The 15,966-nt window shown below is 47.4% G+C and overlaps 3 protein-coding genes and 1 pseudogene across 3 annotated transcripts; 2 read left to right on the top strand and 2 right to left on the bottom strand.

Annotated features, from left to right (window-relative positions):
* The first annotated feature begins 1,684 nt into the window (after positions 1-1,684).
* Positions 1,685-6,774, top strand: LOC149435400 (uncharacterized). The gene is made up of 2 exons (XM_089662694.1): positions 1,685-1,807; positions 5,622-6,774. Exons 1-2 carry the CDS (start codon positions 1,685-1,687, stop codon positions 6,300-6,302), a joined length of 804 nt encoding a protein of 267 aa, XP_089518820.1. The 3' UTR covers positions 6,303-6,774.
* Positions 3,864-3,979, top strand: LOC149435401 (U2 spliceosomal RNA; annotated as a pseudogene).
* A 153-nt stretch (positions 6,775-6,927) lies between the features above and the next one.
* On the bottom strand, positions 6,928-7,416 carry LOC149435399 (histone H3). The gene has a single exon (XM_089662688.1). It carries the CDS (start codon positions 7,396-7,398, stop codon positions 6,988-6,990), a length of 411 nt encoding a protein of 136 aa, XP_089518814.1. The 5' UTR covers positions 7,399-7,416; the 3' UTR covers positions 6,928-6,987.
* A 3,722-nt stretch (positions 7,417-11,138) lies between these two features.
* On the bottom strand, positions 11,139-11,450 carry LOC149435398 (histone H4). Its single transcript, XM_089662687.1, has one exon. It carries the CDS (start codon positions 11,448-11,450, stop codon positions 11,139-11,141), a length of 312 nt encoding a protein of 103 aa, XP_089518813.1.
* Between the last annotated feature and the right edge of the window lie 4,516 nt (positions 11,451-15,966).

The following is a 15,966-nucleotide window of genomic DNA, read 5'->3' as shown; positions in this document are numbered from 1 at the left end:
AGGAAGGTTAGGAGGCACCCCACAGTAATAAAACAAAAAAAAGGCTTGGTAGGTCTTTTAAGTGGAACCACTCCCCTCAAAGAAATGGGTAAAAAAAATGTTTGGTCCCCCCTAACCAGACCAGACCTTTGATCTGAGCACAGGCCTGGCAGGGAGCAAGGGAAAAGGGCCTTCCCAAAAACATTGGCCCGGTGGATGTGGGGGACTGGGCAAAGGGAGTTTGTTGTTTGTGAATGAGTAAGGGGTTCTTGTACATCTACCCATTCATTAAAGGGTTAAATGCAGTAAAAAAAATAGATCAATCTTTTGAAAAATCTCTCTAATTTAAACAAAAGCAAAACAAATTTTAACAAGTCCTTTAATAATAATTTAGAACAAAAATAAAAAATCGCTCCATCATTGTAATGTATTGTCAATCACGGGGTCCAGCGTTGTCACAAGGATGCCGACTCACCAAAATTAAAACAAACCAAAAATTAAAAAAAAAAAAAAAAAAGTAGCTATCGGTGACATCCCCACCTGCTCTTCCCAATTGTTTACATCTGACCGGCAACTGCCAGACCTGTCCTATTGCAAAGAGTGTTCGGCGGGTGCGGACAGGTGGGTGGGCTTAGTTTTCTTTTTTAAATTTTGGCAAGTCGGCATCATCAGGACAACACTGGATGCCGTTACTGACAATGGATTACATCGATGGAACCATTTTTTGTCATCCTGAGGATTTACCCCCCTTCCTGACCAGGCCTCTTTTTGTTATTTGGTGCTGCACTATTTCAACTGGTAGTTGCACGGTCATGCAATGCTGTACCCAAACAAAATGTGTGTCCTTCTTTTCACACAAATAGAGCTTTCTTTTGGTGGTATTTGACCACCTGTGCACTTTTTATTTGTTGTGCTATAAAAAAAAGACCACAAATTTTGAAAAAAAGAAATACTTTCAAAGTTAGAATACATTTTGGCCTAAATGTATGACTGTTACATGTGTTTTGTAAACAAAACCCAATAAGAGTGTATTTATTGCTTTGTGTGAAGTTATACCGTCTACAAACTATGGTATACATACTGCAATTTACACCATTGTTTGCTATACAGCGCTGCGCTAGTTTAACTGACAATTGCGCGGTCATACAATGCTGTACATAAATTACATTTCTGTCCTTTTTTAAAAGAAACATACATTTTTCATTTTTCTCATGGTAGTATATGATCACCTGTGCATGTTTTTTTTTCCACAATAAACAAAAAACAGCCTGAAAATTTAGAAAAAAAAAATTTTCTCATTTCTGTCATAAATAGAGATGAGCGAATTTCTCAAAAATTTGATTCGGCTGATTCGGCGAATTCCAGTATGAAATTCGATTTGATGCGAATTAATTTGCTACAAAGTTAACTTATTAAAAGGGTTTCTAGGCTTCAGAGAGCCTTTAAATTAGTGCAGAACACTGTACCTTTAATTTAAATGCCCTTGGAGATGAGGAAGGAGAAGGAGAAGGATGAGAAGAAGGAGAAGGAGAAGGATGAGAAGAAGGAGAAGGAGAAGGATGAGAAGAAGGAGAAGGATGAGAAGAAGGAGAAGGAGAAGGAGGAGGAAAAGGATGAGAAGAAGGAGAAGGAGAAGGATGAGAAGAAGGAGAAGGATGAGAAGAAGGAGAAGGATGAGAAGAAGGAGAAGGAGAAGGATGAGAAGATGGAGAAGGAGAAGGATGAGAAGAAGGAGAAGGATGAGAAGAAGGAGAAGGATGAGAAGAAGGAGAAGGATGAAAAGAAGGAGAAGGAGAAGGATGAGAAGAAGGAGAAGGATGAGAAGAAGGAGAAGGATGAGAAGAAGGATGAGAAGAAGGAGAAGGATGAGAAGAAGGATGAGAAGAAGGAGAAGGATGAGAAGAAGGATGAGAAGAAGGAGAAGGATGAGAAGAAGGAGAAGGAGAAGGATGAGAAGAAGGAGAAGGATGAGAAGAAAGAGAAGGAGAAGGATGAGAAGAAGGAGAAGGAGAAGGATGAGAAGATGGAGAAGGAGAAGGATGAGAAGAAGGAGAAGGATGAGAAGAAGGATGAGAAGAAGGAGAAGGATGAGAAGAAGGACAGTTCTGTGACAGTTTCTGTCTATTTCTGACAGTTCTGGGACATTCCCTCCATACAGCGGTTGAAACCGCTGGAAACATTTATGGAAACAGCGGTTGTTTCCATAAATGGATCCATTTATGGAAACAAATAGATACAATGTTTCAACCGCTGTATGGAGTGAGTGTCCCAGAACTGTCATAAATAGTCTATTTCTGACAGTCTATTTCTGACAGTTCTATGACATTCTCTCCATACAGCGGTTGAAACCGCTGTATGGAGTGAATGTCCCAGAACTGTCAGAAATAGACTATTTATGACAGTTCTGGGACACTCACTCCATACAGCGGTTGAAACATTGTATCTATTTGTTTCCATAAATGACATTCTGCAAATACACTTAGAGGAGCTCTGCAGATACACTTTTTGCCGGCTTGGAATTAATCTTATTTTCATCCTACTTCTTCTTCTTCTTCATCCTCAGAAGAAGAAGAGGATGAGGATGAGGATGAAGAAGAAGAAGAAGAAGTAGGATGAAAATAAGAATAATTCCAAGCCGGCAAAAAGTGTATGTGCAGAGTTCCTCTATTTCTGACAGTTCTCTGACAGCTTCTTCACATGTACAGCGGTTGAAACATCTGTATCCTAAATGTAAACTAATAGATACAATGTTTCAACCGCTAAACATGTGTTCCTTCTGTCAGAGAACTGTCAGAAATAGCGGAGCTCACTGCAGGGACACTTTTGCCGGCTGATCGGGAAATATTCGATTTGCGCACCCAAAGTAGGCAAAATTTCGGATTCGGCGCAAATCAAATATTTCCTGAAATTCGACTCGAATTCCGGTTCGCCTGGTTCGATTCGCTCATCTCTAGTCATAAACAATATCCAAAAAAACTCGAATGTTGTCATAAATGTATAGGCCAAAATGTATCTAAATGTATAAAAACATCTGGGGGGTAAGAGAGATTCCAAAGCAATTTCCAGGAAAAGCTTTGTTTTCTCCAGTTTATTCTTTGCAGTTATTATATTTTGTCCCACCAGCCCCTCTGTACTAGATTGTAAGCTCCCTGGAGCAGGGCCTCCTAACCCTCTTGTATTGAATTGTATTGTTGCTGTATTGTCTCCATTTATATTTTTTACAGCACTGCACAAAGCGTTGGCTCTATATAACTCCTGAATATTAGTAATAATAATAACCATCATCATCAGATAATATTAATACTATTCCATTCTTCTTGGTCTGAGCAAAAGGGGGGACACCCCTATCCACCACATGGGAGATAATATTAGGATTTCCAGCAAAGGTCTCATTATTGAAATGATCTCTGGGAGAATCAAATGTTGATGGATTGCAACAATGTATCAAGCAGAGAAGAAAAGAGAAACATATTTAAAGTAACAACAAAATCCTTCCCGTCTATGTGTGTAAAATAAAGTGACATCTAATGGGAGTGTTGAGCATTGCAGCCAATCATCCCATCCCCCAAATATGCAGGTTAGGCCGTCCCGGATAGAGAGGAGCGGTGCTCTTGGGGGGAGAGAGGAGCGGTGCATGACTGCTGACATATTCATCAAAGGGGTGAAGTCTCCCAGGTGATGTATTTAACTCTTTATGGTCATATTCTGGTGACAACTCAACATTTGGCAATATTCCTTTACTTTCACTCTACCTGATAACACTAAACAGGACAAAGACCGAAGATGGAGCGCAGAGAGCAGAAAAAACGCTGCAATCCTCATAGTCCAAAATGGAAAACCTTTCTTGTTTGTTTATTTGTGTTTTTTTCATGTGGTTTTTTTTCATCGCTTCTCGGCCTTTTGGCTAAGATCAAGTGTAGTATCTGTTCTTATCAGTGTCCAGTGGGGGTGCTCCCGACCATTCTAGCTTTGCGGGGATGGTTGTTGTATAGTACCCTCACTGGTATGATGGGGGTCCGGAAGGCTAGTACCGGAGGGACAGAAACCAGGGAGCGCCATGATACGTTCTGGGGCCTTGGGAGTAATTCCTCTGGGAAGACTGGAAAGACCCAGTACCTCCTGATTTGGACGGATCTACCTTGGTCTGGCCAGGGGCTGGGGACGCAAAAAGTCAGCAAACTCAGTGCCCCCTGGGAAAGACGCTCTCAGGGGTGTCACTAGTAACACTTGGGTGTGGGACCCCACGGTGTGAAGATGACACTTGGCCACTGTTTTTCACCTCTTTTTGCACAGCGCCCTAAGGACCAGGCCTTTTGGCTAGGACCAGGGCAATTTTTGCTACGGGCCTCAGGGCCTGGTCTGTGCACAATTCGGCACGGTACCACTTTTTTATTTTTTCTTTACTTTATTCTATTTATTTATTATGCACTTCCCACGTTTTGTCACTTTTTACTTTACTTATGTGTGTGTTTTCCACGGATGGAGGGTGTGGGTCCTCGGGCCTATCCTGAAGTCTAGGGGGAGGATGTGTGGCCTTTTGGTTCCTTCCTCCCCTGATCCCTAGGGGGCTTTTCTTCGGGAGAGCCCCCTTGCCTAGTACTGGATGTCCGGCTTCGGCTGGGCATAGGGAACGGTGGTCCACCAGGCCTTTTGGCCAGGAGGACCAATTGGGAATCTTGTCCCCGTCAGGAGCTTCGTGCCCCGGGGGATCAGGGTAAGCGATCCAAGCCCCTTTAGGGGTAGGACACAGCACACCCCTAAGTGCACTTTTTCGTGTGGTGTTTTGCACTTGCACATTTTTTGTGAACACTTACGGGTTTTTTTCGTTACAGTTGCACGTTTGCGGACAAAAAAAAAAAAAAAATTGTGTTTTTTTGTGTTTTTTCATGTGGTATTGAGGGCAGGATTGAAAATGCACAGATTATTTAAAGTACAGAAAACAAACAACAAACAGTTGTGTGTGTGTGGGTGGGGGAGCAGGATTTGGCTCTCAATGTCCATTTGTGATGATGATCCAATAATGACCCCTAGGCCATGACACCTGACACCCTGTAATGGGCGGAGCCCTTTGTATCTGTCCCAATGTCTGCCATGACATGACACAAGGATCTCCTGTGATCGGCCGATGGTTTTGTTCCCGGCTCCTTGTAGTCAGGTAGAGATGAGCCGAGTTGGGTATTAGAGGGAAATGTTTGGCGATCTCCCCTCTTCCCTCGTGTAATTCTAAGCGGATTGTAGTGGGGGATGGGAGCAGATTGTTTTGTGGGTAGAATGTGTCCCCCAAGCAGGTAGAAGGCAGAATGGGCCCCCCACTCCGGAGGATGGTTGTGTTTGCAGCCTCTGTGTTCAGCCTCGTGAGCAGCTCCTGACAGCTGGAAGTGACCCCCGATAAGTGACAGTCCAGGGAGCAGATCGGCTCCCCGGTGCACATCGGACATCGTTCTATTTCGGAATAAAATCGGTTTTATATCTACCGGGAAACACATGAAGGGAGAGAATATACTCAGCCACAGGAGAGACAGCCAGTGGGCGTGTCTGATGTGTAACCAATAGCAGGACAGAGTGGAGTTGTGTGTCAACCAATCGCAGTGTTAGAAGGTCTGTATATAAGGCGGAGCGCCGTGTGATTTGTAATGAACTATTGTGGAAACATTTCCCGAGTCATGACGGAGACTGAGAGCGCCCCAGCCGCCGCTCCTCCAGCGGAGGCCGCCGCCAAGAAGAAGCCGGCTAAGAAGGCGTCAGCCGGAGGAGGAGCCAAGAAAGGCATCAAGAAGGCGTCCGGTCCCGCCGTGTCCGCTTCCAAGGAGCGCAGCGGGGTGTCCCTGGCCGCCCTCAAGAAGGTCCTGTCCGCCGGAGGATACGATGTGGACAAGAACAAGAGCCGCCTGAAGATCGCCCTCAAGGCGCTGGTGACTAAGGGGAGCCTCGTCCAGGTCAAAGGCCATGGAGCCTCCGGATCGTTCAAGGTCAACAAGAAGCAGCCCGACGGCGCCAAGGACAAGGCGAAGCCCAAGAAACCGACCGCCGCCAAGAAGAGCAACAAGAAGCCATCGGCGGCGGCCAAGCCCAAGAAACCGGCCGCCAAGTCCCCCAAGAAGAAGGCGGCCAGCAAAGCCCCCACCGCAGCCAAGAGCCCCAAGAAGAAGCCGGCCGCCAAGAGACCGGCAAAGGCTGCAGCTGCAGCCAAGAAGGTGACCAAGAGCCCCAAGAAGAGCAAAGCTGCAGCCAAGCCGAAAAAAGGCGCCAAGAGTCCCGCTAAGGCCAAGCCGGCAGCTAAGAAGGCGGCTAAGCCCAAGAAGGCCGCTCCGAAGAAGAAATAATGGGCGGCGACCTCCTTCATCTCCACCCCCCCAAGGCTCTTCTCAGAGCCCCCCACCAGAGCTCTCCATACATACACCGACCACGAGCCGCATTCTCCCTCCTCCAGTCTCCATCCTCCTCACATTGTACACTTGTCCCTCATAGTTCATCCAATTATCCCTTCGATCCTACAAATGATTACTGGTTGGCCAAAGGAGAGATCCCTCCCGATACATTTCACAGGCCCGAATTACTGAATTATATTTCCTATAGAAAACCGGCCGGGGCGGCACACACGGAGAGCAGAAGGAAGAATCCTCCCGGTGTGTCCGTGTGTGCCGCCCCGGCAGAGAGATGTGATCTGTGATGAGCCCGATGTAGTATCGGAGGAGGTAATAGAGGACATGACTGACCCCCCCATAGTGACATCTCCGTGTGGAAGGGGCCCATTCGGATGGATCTCATTGTGTCTCACATTCCATGACTAGTTATGAGCGAATTAAAAATGAATAAAACCAGTAAAGGGATGGCGGTCCCGGGGGGGCTGAGAGGAGGAAGTGCAGAGATTTCCCTGACAACAGAAGCCTGTTCCCGGGTGTTGTAGTCATTGTAGTTCGGTAGTGTAGAGCTCTGTGTGGGGGGAGGTTGTGGCTCTGAGAAGAGCCGTTGGTTGGCGGGTTGTGTGGAATGTCTGTTGCGGGGGGTCTAGGCCCTCTCTCCGCGGATGCGGCGTGCCAGCTGGATGTCTTTGGGCATGATGGTGACCCTCTTGGCGTGGATGGCGCAGAGGTTGGTGTCCTCGAAGAGTCCGACGAGATAAGCCTCTGCGGCCTCCTGCAGAGCCATGACGGCGGAGCTCTGGAAGCGCAGGTCGGTCTTGAAGTCCTGGGCGATCTCTCGGACGAGGCGCTGGAAGGGCAGCTTGCGGATGAGCAGCTCGGTGGATTTCTGGTAGCGGCGGATCTCTCGGAGAGCCACGGTGCCGGGCCTGTAGCGGTGAGGCTTCTTCACTCCGCCGGTGGCCGGGGCGCTCTTGCGGGCGGCTTTGGTGGCCAGCTGCTTGCGGGGAGCTTTCCCTCCGGTGGACTTACGGGCGGTCTGCTTGGTACGAGCCATCTCTACTCCTCTCTTGCCGGGAACTGCGAATGTAATGCGCCTCCGCTCTGCACAGCTATTTATACACATCCCTGCCCTCTGATTGGACAGTGAACACAGTCCTCTGATTGGTTTACTTAAAAAGCGGCAGCTTTTACAATCTCCGCCCAGACAGGCACAATATCTTTGTTAGATCGGCCATGGTTCTCTGGGATCTCCTCACCACCAAATGAGGAAACATCGATAAGAATTCTGTTTCTAATTAAAGATTACAATTCCTTATTGATGAAAGAATTAGAAGCTCCGAGAGTGGACTATTCTGTCCATAATTCAGTAAATTACATGAAGGAGGGGGGAGGGGGATAAAACGGGACAATGCTGTCACGTGTTTGTAATGACAATTCTAAAAGGTAGAAACAACAGAAAGGCTTTCAGGGTGAGATTCTGGGGAAATGATTATCTACAATCTTTATCATCCACTTTCTGATGATCAGATCATTTCTGCACAAAAAGATACAAAAATATTTATTTTATCCGAAAGAAAAGTATAACTGTCATTGCTTCATCTGTAATTACATTCCAATCTCCCGCCGGAATTCTATGTGACGTCACAGACAATCCGCCCTCTTACCGCCAAATCCGATACGGAGAACAAAGGAGATCATCAGATGAGACATTTATCGGCGAACAATCACCAACACTTTCATTCCAAGCAGATTTATCGATTAATCAGGAATGTCTACAAATGTATTCTGATGATTACTGAATCGCGTGAAACATTTCTATAAAACATTGTATATTTCACTATCAGATCTGTATACGATCATGTCACAATGACCGATGTGTGCTTCTCTCTCTCTTAGCCATGTAGCAGTCACTGCCCCCCCCCATATATCACATTCAGAATATTGATAATACGAAATGACTGGTAGAAATAAGAAGTGATCATGACACCGCCAGATAAATATGTACAATGAATCGGTAGAGAGAATCTGACATGTCTGAGGAACCAAATCGGTTTCCTCTTTGTACCTAGAAATCAGCAACATGTTTACAGAATAATACACCTATCATTGCAACAATTCTGTGTTGCTATTCTGTCTCAGTGTTACAATACACATAACATTCGATTTTTAGACCGATCATTTCTTTGTGAGGGGCGAACATTCAACATCAGTAGGGGATCAAATACTTATTCCCTTCACTGTATCCTCTGTCCCGCTCTGCATCCAGAACCACCAGATTCTAGCAAAGATTCTGCCTTGTTCTTGGCATTGAATGGGACATTGTGAATACCTCGTGTTCTACAAAGACTCCATTGTGCCATGCATCGGTCCAGTTGGGGGCTTTTTGTTCCTTTTTGCCCACCTTATAACCGGTGGGGTTATGTCTTTCTAAACCTTTTGATGAAATCTCCCGCCATCCCTTCCAAATAGAAATATCAATATAAGGATCAACATCAAATGGAAACCTTTATAAGGCTCTTATAATGACAACCTTCCCGCTGGACTGAATCTCTTTTTTCTGTTAGACTTCTAGCCTTCTCATTAACAAAGGGGTCTCTTTATTTAAATGCTTGAGACTATCGCACATCATATATATTTTTTTACTCAGTTGTCATGAATTTTCCAATATTTTACATTATATGTTTATTTCCTGTGTCAGCCCTATCTAGTGGCCACAATGTGGTATTTTCTTGATAGATGTAATTCGGGAAAATACTGCTTTATGGCCACTAGATGGAGCTGATGATCAAAGGAGATAAATGCATTAGACCAACATGTGATTATTTATGACAGCTGAACAAATGCCTGAGACATTCTCACAGCACATTTACTATAAGTAGGCTCCTAGGCTGTGTGTCTCAAGCATTCCCTCAGCTGTCATGAATTATCCCGCATTTTGCTTTCCACCAGTGTATTAATGTTTGAAAATGAGCCCAAAAAAGGAGTTTGTTTTGAGATATTTGGGTTTTTGCCCACAAATGGAGGAATCTGCATTCAGTCAAGGCTCCTCCTGGGGAAGATGTTGCTGTTGAGGTAGAGTATGTGGGTTTGGACACTCTGGAAGCTCATGTCCGGGCCGGTCACCTTTGATAAGTCAACAATCATTTTTGGAACAACAATTCTCAACAAATTACAATTGTATCCATGATGTCATATATAGACCCCAGATGGTTTAGTCAGATCAGGGAAAGCTGCATCCCAACATATGCTTTGGAAACTAACACAATTGGCAGATGTGTTGATATCGTTCAACTTAATCCAGAACTCCAGGTTCCTTTCCCCGTAAAGTGATACTAAACCCCCCACTGTTCAATTTGCGTTATTCCTTCTCTTCCTGCATATGGATGGCGGCAACTCCAACGCTTTTGGGATACAGAGTACAAATAAATATCAATAAACGGTTTTAAGATTGAGTCATAACAGCTTTGCATTATTGTGATCACATGATCACCGGGTCCTGATTACCGGGATCGCACAGCGTCCCCTTGTGTTGGTACAGTCACATCGGCATACCGGTACTTTGCTGTACAAGGCAGGCGGGAGGATGAGAAGTGCTTAAAGGAGTGAAAATAACAAAGCAAACAAAAAAAAGTTATAATTTTTAATACAATAATTTATAAAAAAGAAAAAAAAAATCATGAAGATAATTAAATGGAGAAAGATAAAAAGGAGTTAACTAGGACCGATTACAGTAAATTAAGAGTTAATAAGGAGTGAAACAGAGGAACAGTTCATTAAAAATTACATATTTGACAGATGGCTTTCAACTGACTTCAACTGCATATGGAAGTTCATCCCTTTGACCTGTAGATGAATAAACAGAAAGATACAAAATTAAACAATGTTTCTTTTTATCTGATTTAGGGCTGAGCAATGCTGATTATAAACATCGTTAGGCAGTTTAATTTTTTTATAGAGCTGAAGGATTAACGTTTTGGGCGGAAGAAAACTAATAGAATGATTTATCAAAAATCTTCCTGATCAGATAATTTCCTCCCAAATTATGTGGGTGTTTTATATGAATGAAAAACCTATAACTGTCATTGCTTAATAAATTCCAAATTCCCGCCGGAGTTCTATGGAACGTTATACAATCCGCCCTCTACCTCAAAATCCGATAAGGAAAATCGATCGATCAATCATTCCAGGCTCTGCAATTAGACAAATCATAAGAGCATTGCAAATGTACACAAAATGCGACAAGATGGAGTTCTCAGTTTATTGATTTTGTTGAACTTCCTGCACTATTAATAAAAAATCGCCGAATACATGTTTTTTTCCTCGCAAGAAAAGCATTACTAGCTGATGGAGACAACGCCTTTCATTCAAAGCAGATTTATCGATGAGTCAGCAATATCCACTAATAGATCCTGATGATTACTGAATCACGTAAAACATTTCTATAAGAAATTGTACATTTCTAGATCAGATCTGTAAGAACGATATATTGTAGACTTGTATCTGTTACAGATATAACACTGCCAGATACATATGTGCAATGAATCGAGAAAACATGACATGTCTGAAGAACCAAATCGGTTTCCTCTTTGTAACAAAGCTTCTAAATAAGTGATATTCGGTTAGCGGGTTCCATCACCCCCCCCCCCCCCCCATACTGGAATGATTGGCAATCCTACCCCAAGGAGCACAGATAGAACCCTGGAGATGATCAATCAATAGCCCTTTGTATGAGAAGGTGGGCGGCCCTGAGAAGGGCCTTTGTGACGATGAAGGGGGGGGGGGTGTTATGAGGATTTATCCCCCGAATCCGTAGAGAGTGCGTCCCTGTCGTTTGAGAGCATAGACGACATCCATGGCGGTGACGGTCTTCCTCTTGGCGTGCTCGGTGTAGGTGACGGCATCGCGGATGACATTCTCCAGGAAGACTTTCAGCACTCCGCGGGTCTCCTCATAGATGAGGCCGGAGATGCGCTTGACTCCCCCTCTGCGGGCCAAACGTCTGATGGCGGGTTTGGTGATGCCCTGGATGTTGTCCCGGAGCACCTTCCTGTGGCGCTTGGCGCCGCCTTTCCCCAGACCCTTCCCTCCTTTACCGCGACCAGACATGACGACTCTTCTCTGCTACAAACACCGACTGAGCTCTGGGCTGGGCCCGCCTTCCTTTTATAGAGCATGAGCGGACCTGATGGGAACCTTCCAGGGAAGAGGCGGAGTCATGCCCATTCATTACATAGAATAGAATTGTATTCATTTGGAAGCTTTCTCCACGTTCCGCCATTTTCAGATTCCTTAATGACGATAGAAATCCATCTCCAGGAGAGATTTATACCCTTGTATACATTTGGATGATTTTTAGTGACTGATTTGGAGGAGGAAACCGATTTGGTTCCTCAGACATGTCATATGTTCTCTCTGGATACATTGTCCGGATTTCTCTGGCAGTCTCCTTATTTCTACCAGTCATTTCACATTTGTTTTTATGAATATTCTGGATGTGATATGGGGGGAGGGGATCTGTAACTGCTACATGTGTGAAGGAGGGACACAAATATCGGTCAGTGACATGATCGTATACAGATGTGATCATGGAATCTACAATACTTGTATTCACAATGTGTTACATGATTCGGTAAATATGGAAATCCATCTTCAGACTCATCAATACATCTACTTGGGATGAAAGCGATGATAATATTTCTCGGATAAATGTCTCATCTGATGATCTCCTTTGTTCTCCGGCTCGGATTTGGCGGTATAATCGGGCGGAATATTTGTAACGATCTACACAATTCCGGCGGTCAAACTTTGATGACAGCAATTTAAAATATGAGCCAATCACAGCTGTGGGCGGTTCCTTCATCAGCCAGTAATGTTCTCCTTACGAGGAATCGCTAGAAATGTATCCGGATTTTGTATTCTGAGAGGGAAAGAAAACATTGCAATTAGAGATGAGCGAAGAAATGAAAAATTCGATTCGACTGATTCGGCGAATTCGTGGACAATATTTGATTCGAGTCGAATAAATTCGCTGTGAATTTAACTTAAAAAAGGGTGTTTCTAGGCTTCAGAGAGACTTAATATTAGTGCAGAACACTGTACCTTTAATTTAAATGCCCTTGGAGTCTGCTGGGGAAGAGAAATAATACTGTCAGTCAGTATGACATGCAGATGAGTGCCGTCGATCTTAGAATCACCGCACACTTCACTCATTTGGCCAGTCACGGGGCCAAAACCAGTGTTTGGAGCCACAGTGTGGCGGTGGAGGCAGCAGCAATGGGAGGCCATACAGCAACCTATGACAAAATGGAAACCAGCAGGAGTGTGAGGAGACCTCAAAGTGGCACATGGCAGAGTGGGAGCAATGGGAGGTGGTACAGGGACCCAGGTCACACTGTGGGACCAGCATCAGCGTGAACAGGCGGTACGGGGGCCCATGGCCGATTTGACCTCGTTCATCCCACAGTCCTGCCGACTCACGAATAGCGTGGCCTCCTCAAAGGGCCTGAGCAAGCGCAGGTGTCACGCATGAGCTGACAATGGCTGACATCTAAGTTACACAGGGAGTACCTTTATCCGCTTTTAACATCAGGAAATCTGTGATGGCCTTTTGCTGTTCGTAAAGGCGGTCTAACATATGTAGGGTTGAATTACACCTTGTTGCAACGTCACAGCATGAGGAGTCGGTACGGGGGCCCATGGCAGATTACGTGCCTGGCAGCAGCAATGGGAGGCCCGTAATCTGCCAGCACCCTATGTCAAAAAATTGAACACACCAGCAGTGTGAGGAGACCTCAAAGTGGCACATGGCAGAGTGGGAGCAATGGGAGGCGGTACAGGGACCCAGGTCACACTGTGGGCTCAGCAGCAGCGTGACCAGGCGGTACGGGGGCCCATGGCCGATTTGGGGCCTGGTGGCACCTATGGAAGGCCTGTAATCTGCCAGCAACCTATGACAAAATGGAAAACCGCAGGAGTGTGAGGAGACCTCAAAGTGGCACATGGCAGAGTGGGAGCAATGGGAGGCGGTACAGGGACCCAGGTCACACTGTGGGCTCAGCAGCAGCGTGACCAGGCGGTACGGGGGCCCATGGCCGATTTGGGGCCTGGCGGCACCTATGGAAGGCCTGTAATCTGCCAGCAACCTATGACAAAATGGAAAACCGCAGGAGTGTGAGGAGACCTCAAAGTGGCACATGGTAGAGTGGGAGCAATGGGAGGCCGTACAGGGACCCAGGTCACACTGTGGGCCCAGCAGCAGCGTGACCAGGCGGTACGGGGGCCCATGGCCGATTTGGGGCCTGGCGGCACCTATGGGAGGCCCGTAATCTGCCAGCACCCTATGACAAAATGGAACCCTGGGCTGGGGCAGGCAGAACCGCCGTATCTTTATCACGTTTTTCCCAGGCCACCGAATGGCGACGCTGCATATGCTGACGCAACACTGTAGTCCCAACATGGGCCCCCTGGCCACGCTTGACTTTCTGGCCACATAGTCGACATACGGCTACGTTTACTTCCTCAGGCGGCTTGACGAAAACTTGCCACACCGCCGAGTAGGAAACTTTGCACCCGCTACTCCTCACTGGCTGACTGCTACTTCCTCCATGCACACCGGCACCACTACTGGCTGTGGTGGTAGGCTGCAGTGGAGCTGCTGCTCTACTCCGTGGCCGTTTGCCTCCACTGACACAGCTGCGACCCTGCTGCCTCCTGGCAGCAGCAATGGGAGGCCGTACAGGGACCCAGGTCACACTGTGGGCCCAGCAGCAGCGTGACCAGGCGGTACGGGGGCCCATGGCCGATTTGGGGCCTAGCGGCACCTATGGGAGGCCTGTAATCTGCCAGCAACCTATGTCAAAATGGAAAACCACAGGAGTGTGAGGAGACCTCAAAGTGACACATGGCAGAGTGGAAGCAATGGGAGGCCGTACAGGGACCCAGGTCACACTGTGGGACCAGCAGCAGCGTGACCAGGCGGTACGGGGGCCCATGGCCGATTTGGGGCCTGGCGGCACCTATGGAAGGCCTGTAATCTGCCAGCAACCTATGACAAAATGGACAACCGCAGGAGTGTGAGGAGATTTCAAAGTGGCACATGGCAGAGTGGAAGCAATGGGAGGCCGTACAGGGACCCAGGTCACACTGTGGGACCAGCAGCAGCGTGACCAGGCGGTACGGGGGCCCATGGCCGATTTGGGGCCTGGCGGCACCTATGGAGGGCCTGTAATCTGCCAGCAACCTATGACAAAATGGACAACCGCAGGAGTGTGAGGAGATTTCAAAGTGGCACATGGCAGAGTGGAAGCAATGGGAGGCCGTACAGGGACCCAGGTCACACTGTGGGCCCAGCAGCAGCGTGACCAGGCGGTACGGGGGCCCATGGCCGATTTGGGGCCTGGCGGCACCTATGGGAGGCCCGTAATCTGCCAGCACCCTATGACAAAATGGAACCCTGGGCTGGGGCAGGCAGAACCGCCGTATCTTTATCACGTTTTTCCCAGGCCACTGAATGGCGACGCTGCATATGCTGACGCAACGCTGTAGTCCCAACATGGGCCCCCTGGCCACGCTTGACTTTCTGGCCACATAGTCGACATACGGCTACGTTTACTTCCTCGGGCGGCTTGACGAAAAATTGCCACACCGCAGAGTAGGAAACTTTGCCTCCGCTACTCCTCACTGGCTGACTGCTACTTCCTCCGTGCACACCGTCACCACTACTGGCCGTGGTGGTAGGCTGCAGTGGAGCTGGTGCTCTACTCCGTGGCCGTTTGCCTCCACTGACACTGCTGCGACCCTGCTGCCTCCTGGCAGCAGCAATGGGAGGCCGTACAGGGACCCATGAGACACTCTGGACCTGGCAGCAGCATGAAGAGGCGGTACAGGGGCCCATGGCAGATTACGGGCCTGGCAGCAGCAATGGGAGGCCTGTAATCTGCCAGCACCCTATGTCAAAAAATTCAACACACCAGCAGTGTGAAGAGACCTGAATGTGGCACATGGCAGAGTGTGGCGATGGAAACAGCAGCAATGGGAGGCCGTACAGGGACCCATGAGAGACTCTGGACTTGGCAGCAGCATGAGGAGGCGGTATATAGGGGCCCATGGCAGATTAGGGGCCTGGCAGCAGCTATGGGAGGCCCGTAATCTGCCAGCACCCTATGTCAAAAAATTGAAAACAGAAGCAGTGTGAAGAGACCTGAATGTGGCACATGGCAGAGTGTGGCGATGGAGACAGCAGCAATGGGAGGCCGTACAGGGACCCATGAGAGACTCTGGACTTGGCAGCAGCATGAGGAGGCGGTATATAGGGGCCCATGGCAGATTAGGGGCCTGGCAGCAGCTATGGGAGGCCCGTAATCTGCCAGCACCCTATGTCAAAAAATTCAACACAACAGCAGTGTGAAGAAACCTGAATGTGGCACATGGCAGAGTGTGGCGATGGAAACAGCAGCAATGGGAGGCCGTACAGGGACCCATGAGAGACTCTGGACTTGGCAGCAGCATGAGGAGGCGGTATATAGGGGCCCATGGCAGATTAGGGGCCTGGCAGCAGCTATGGGAGGCCCGTAATCTGCCAGCACCCTATGTCAAAAAATTCAACACACCAGCAGTGTGAAGA

The sequence above is a fragment of the Staurois parvus genome, unplaced genomic scaffold, assembly GCF_062004578.1.
Source record: "Staurois parvus isolate SC_StPar_1 unplaced genomic scaffold, SC_StPar_1.0 ptg001521l, whole genome shotgun sequence".
Classification (NCBI taxonomy): domain Eukaryota; kingdom Metazoa; phylum Chordata; class Amphibia; order Anura; family Ranidae; genus Staurois; species Staurois parvus.
This window is presented reverse-complemented; position numbering and strand designations above follow the sequence as displayed.

Excerpts from the sequence above, each read along its gene's own strand:
- LOC149435398 (XM_089662687.1), bottom strand. The coding sequence starts at position 11,450 with ATGTCTGGTCGCGGTAAAGGAGGGAAGGGTCTGGGGAAAGGCGGCGCC.
- LOC149435399 (XM_089662688.1), bottom strand. The coding sequence starts at position 7,398 with ATGGCTCGTACCAAGCAGACCGCCCGTAAGTCCACCGGAGGGAAAGCT.
- LOC149435400 (XM_089662694.1), top strand. The coding sequence starts at position 1,685 with ATGGAGAAGGAGAAGGATGAGAAGAAGGAGAAGGATGAGAAGAAGGAG. Across the intron at positions 1,808-5,621 it reads AGGAGAAGGATGAGAAGAAG|TGTGGAAACATTTCCCGAGT; the intron begins GAGAAGGATGAG and ends GTAATGAACTAT.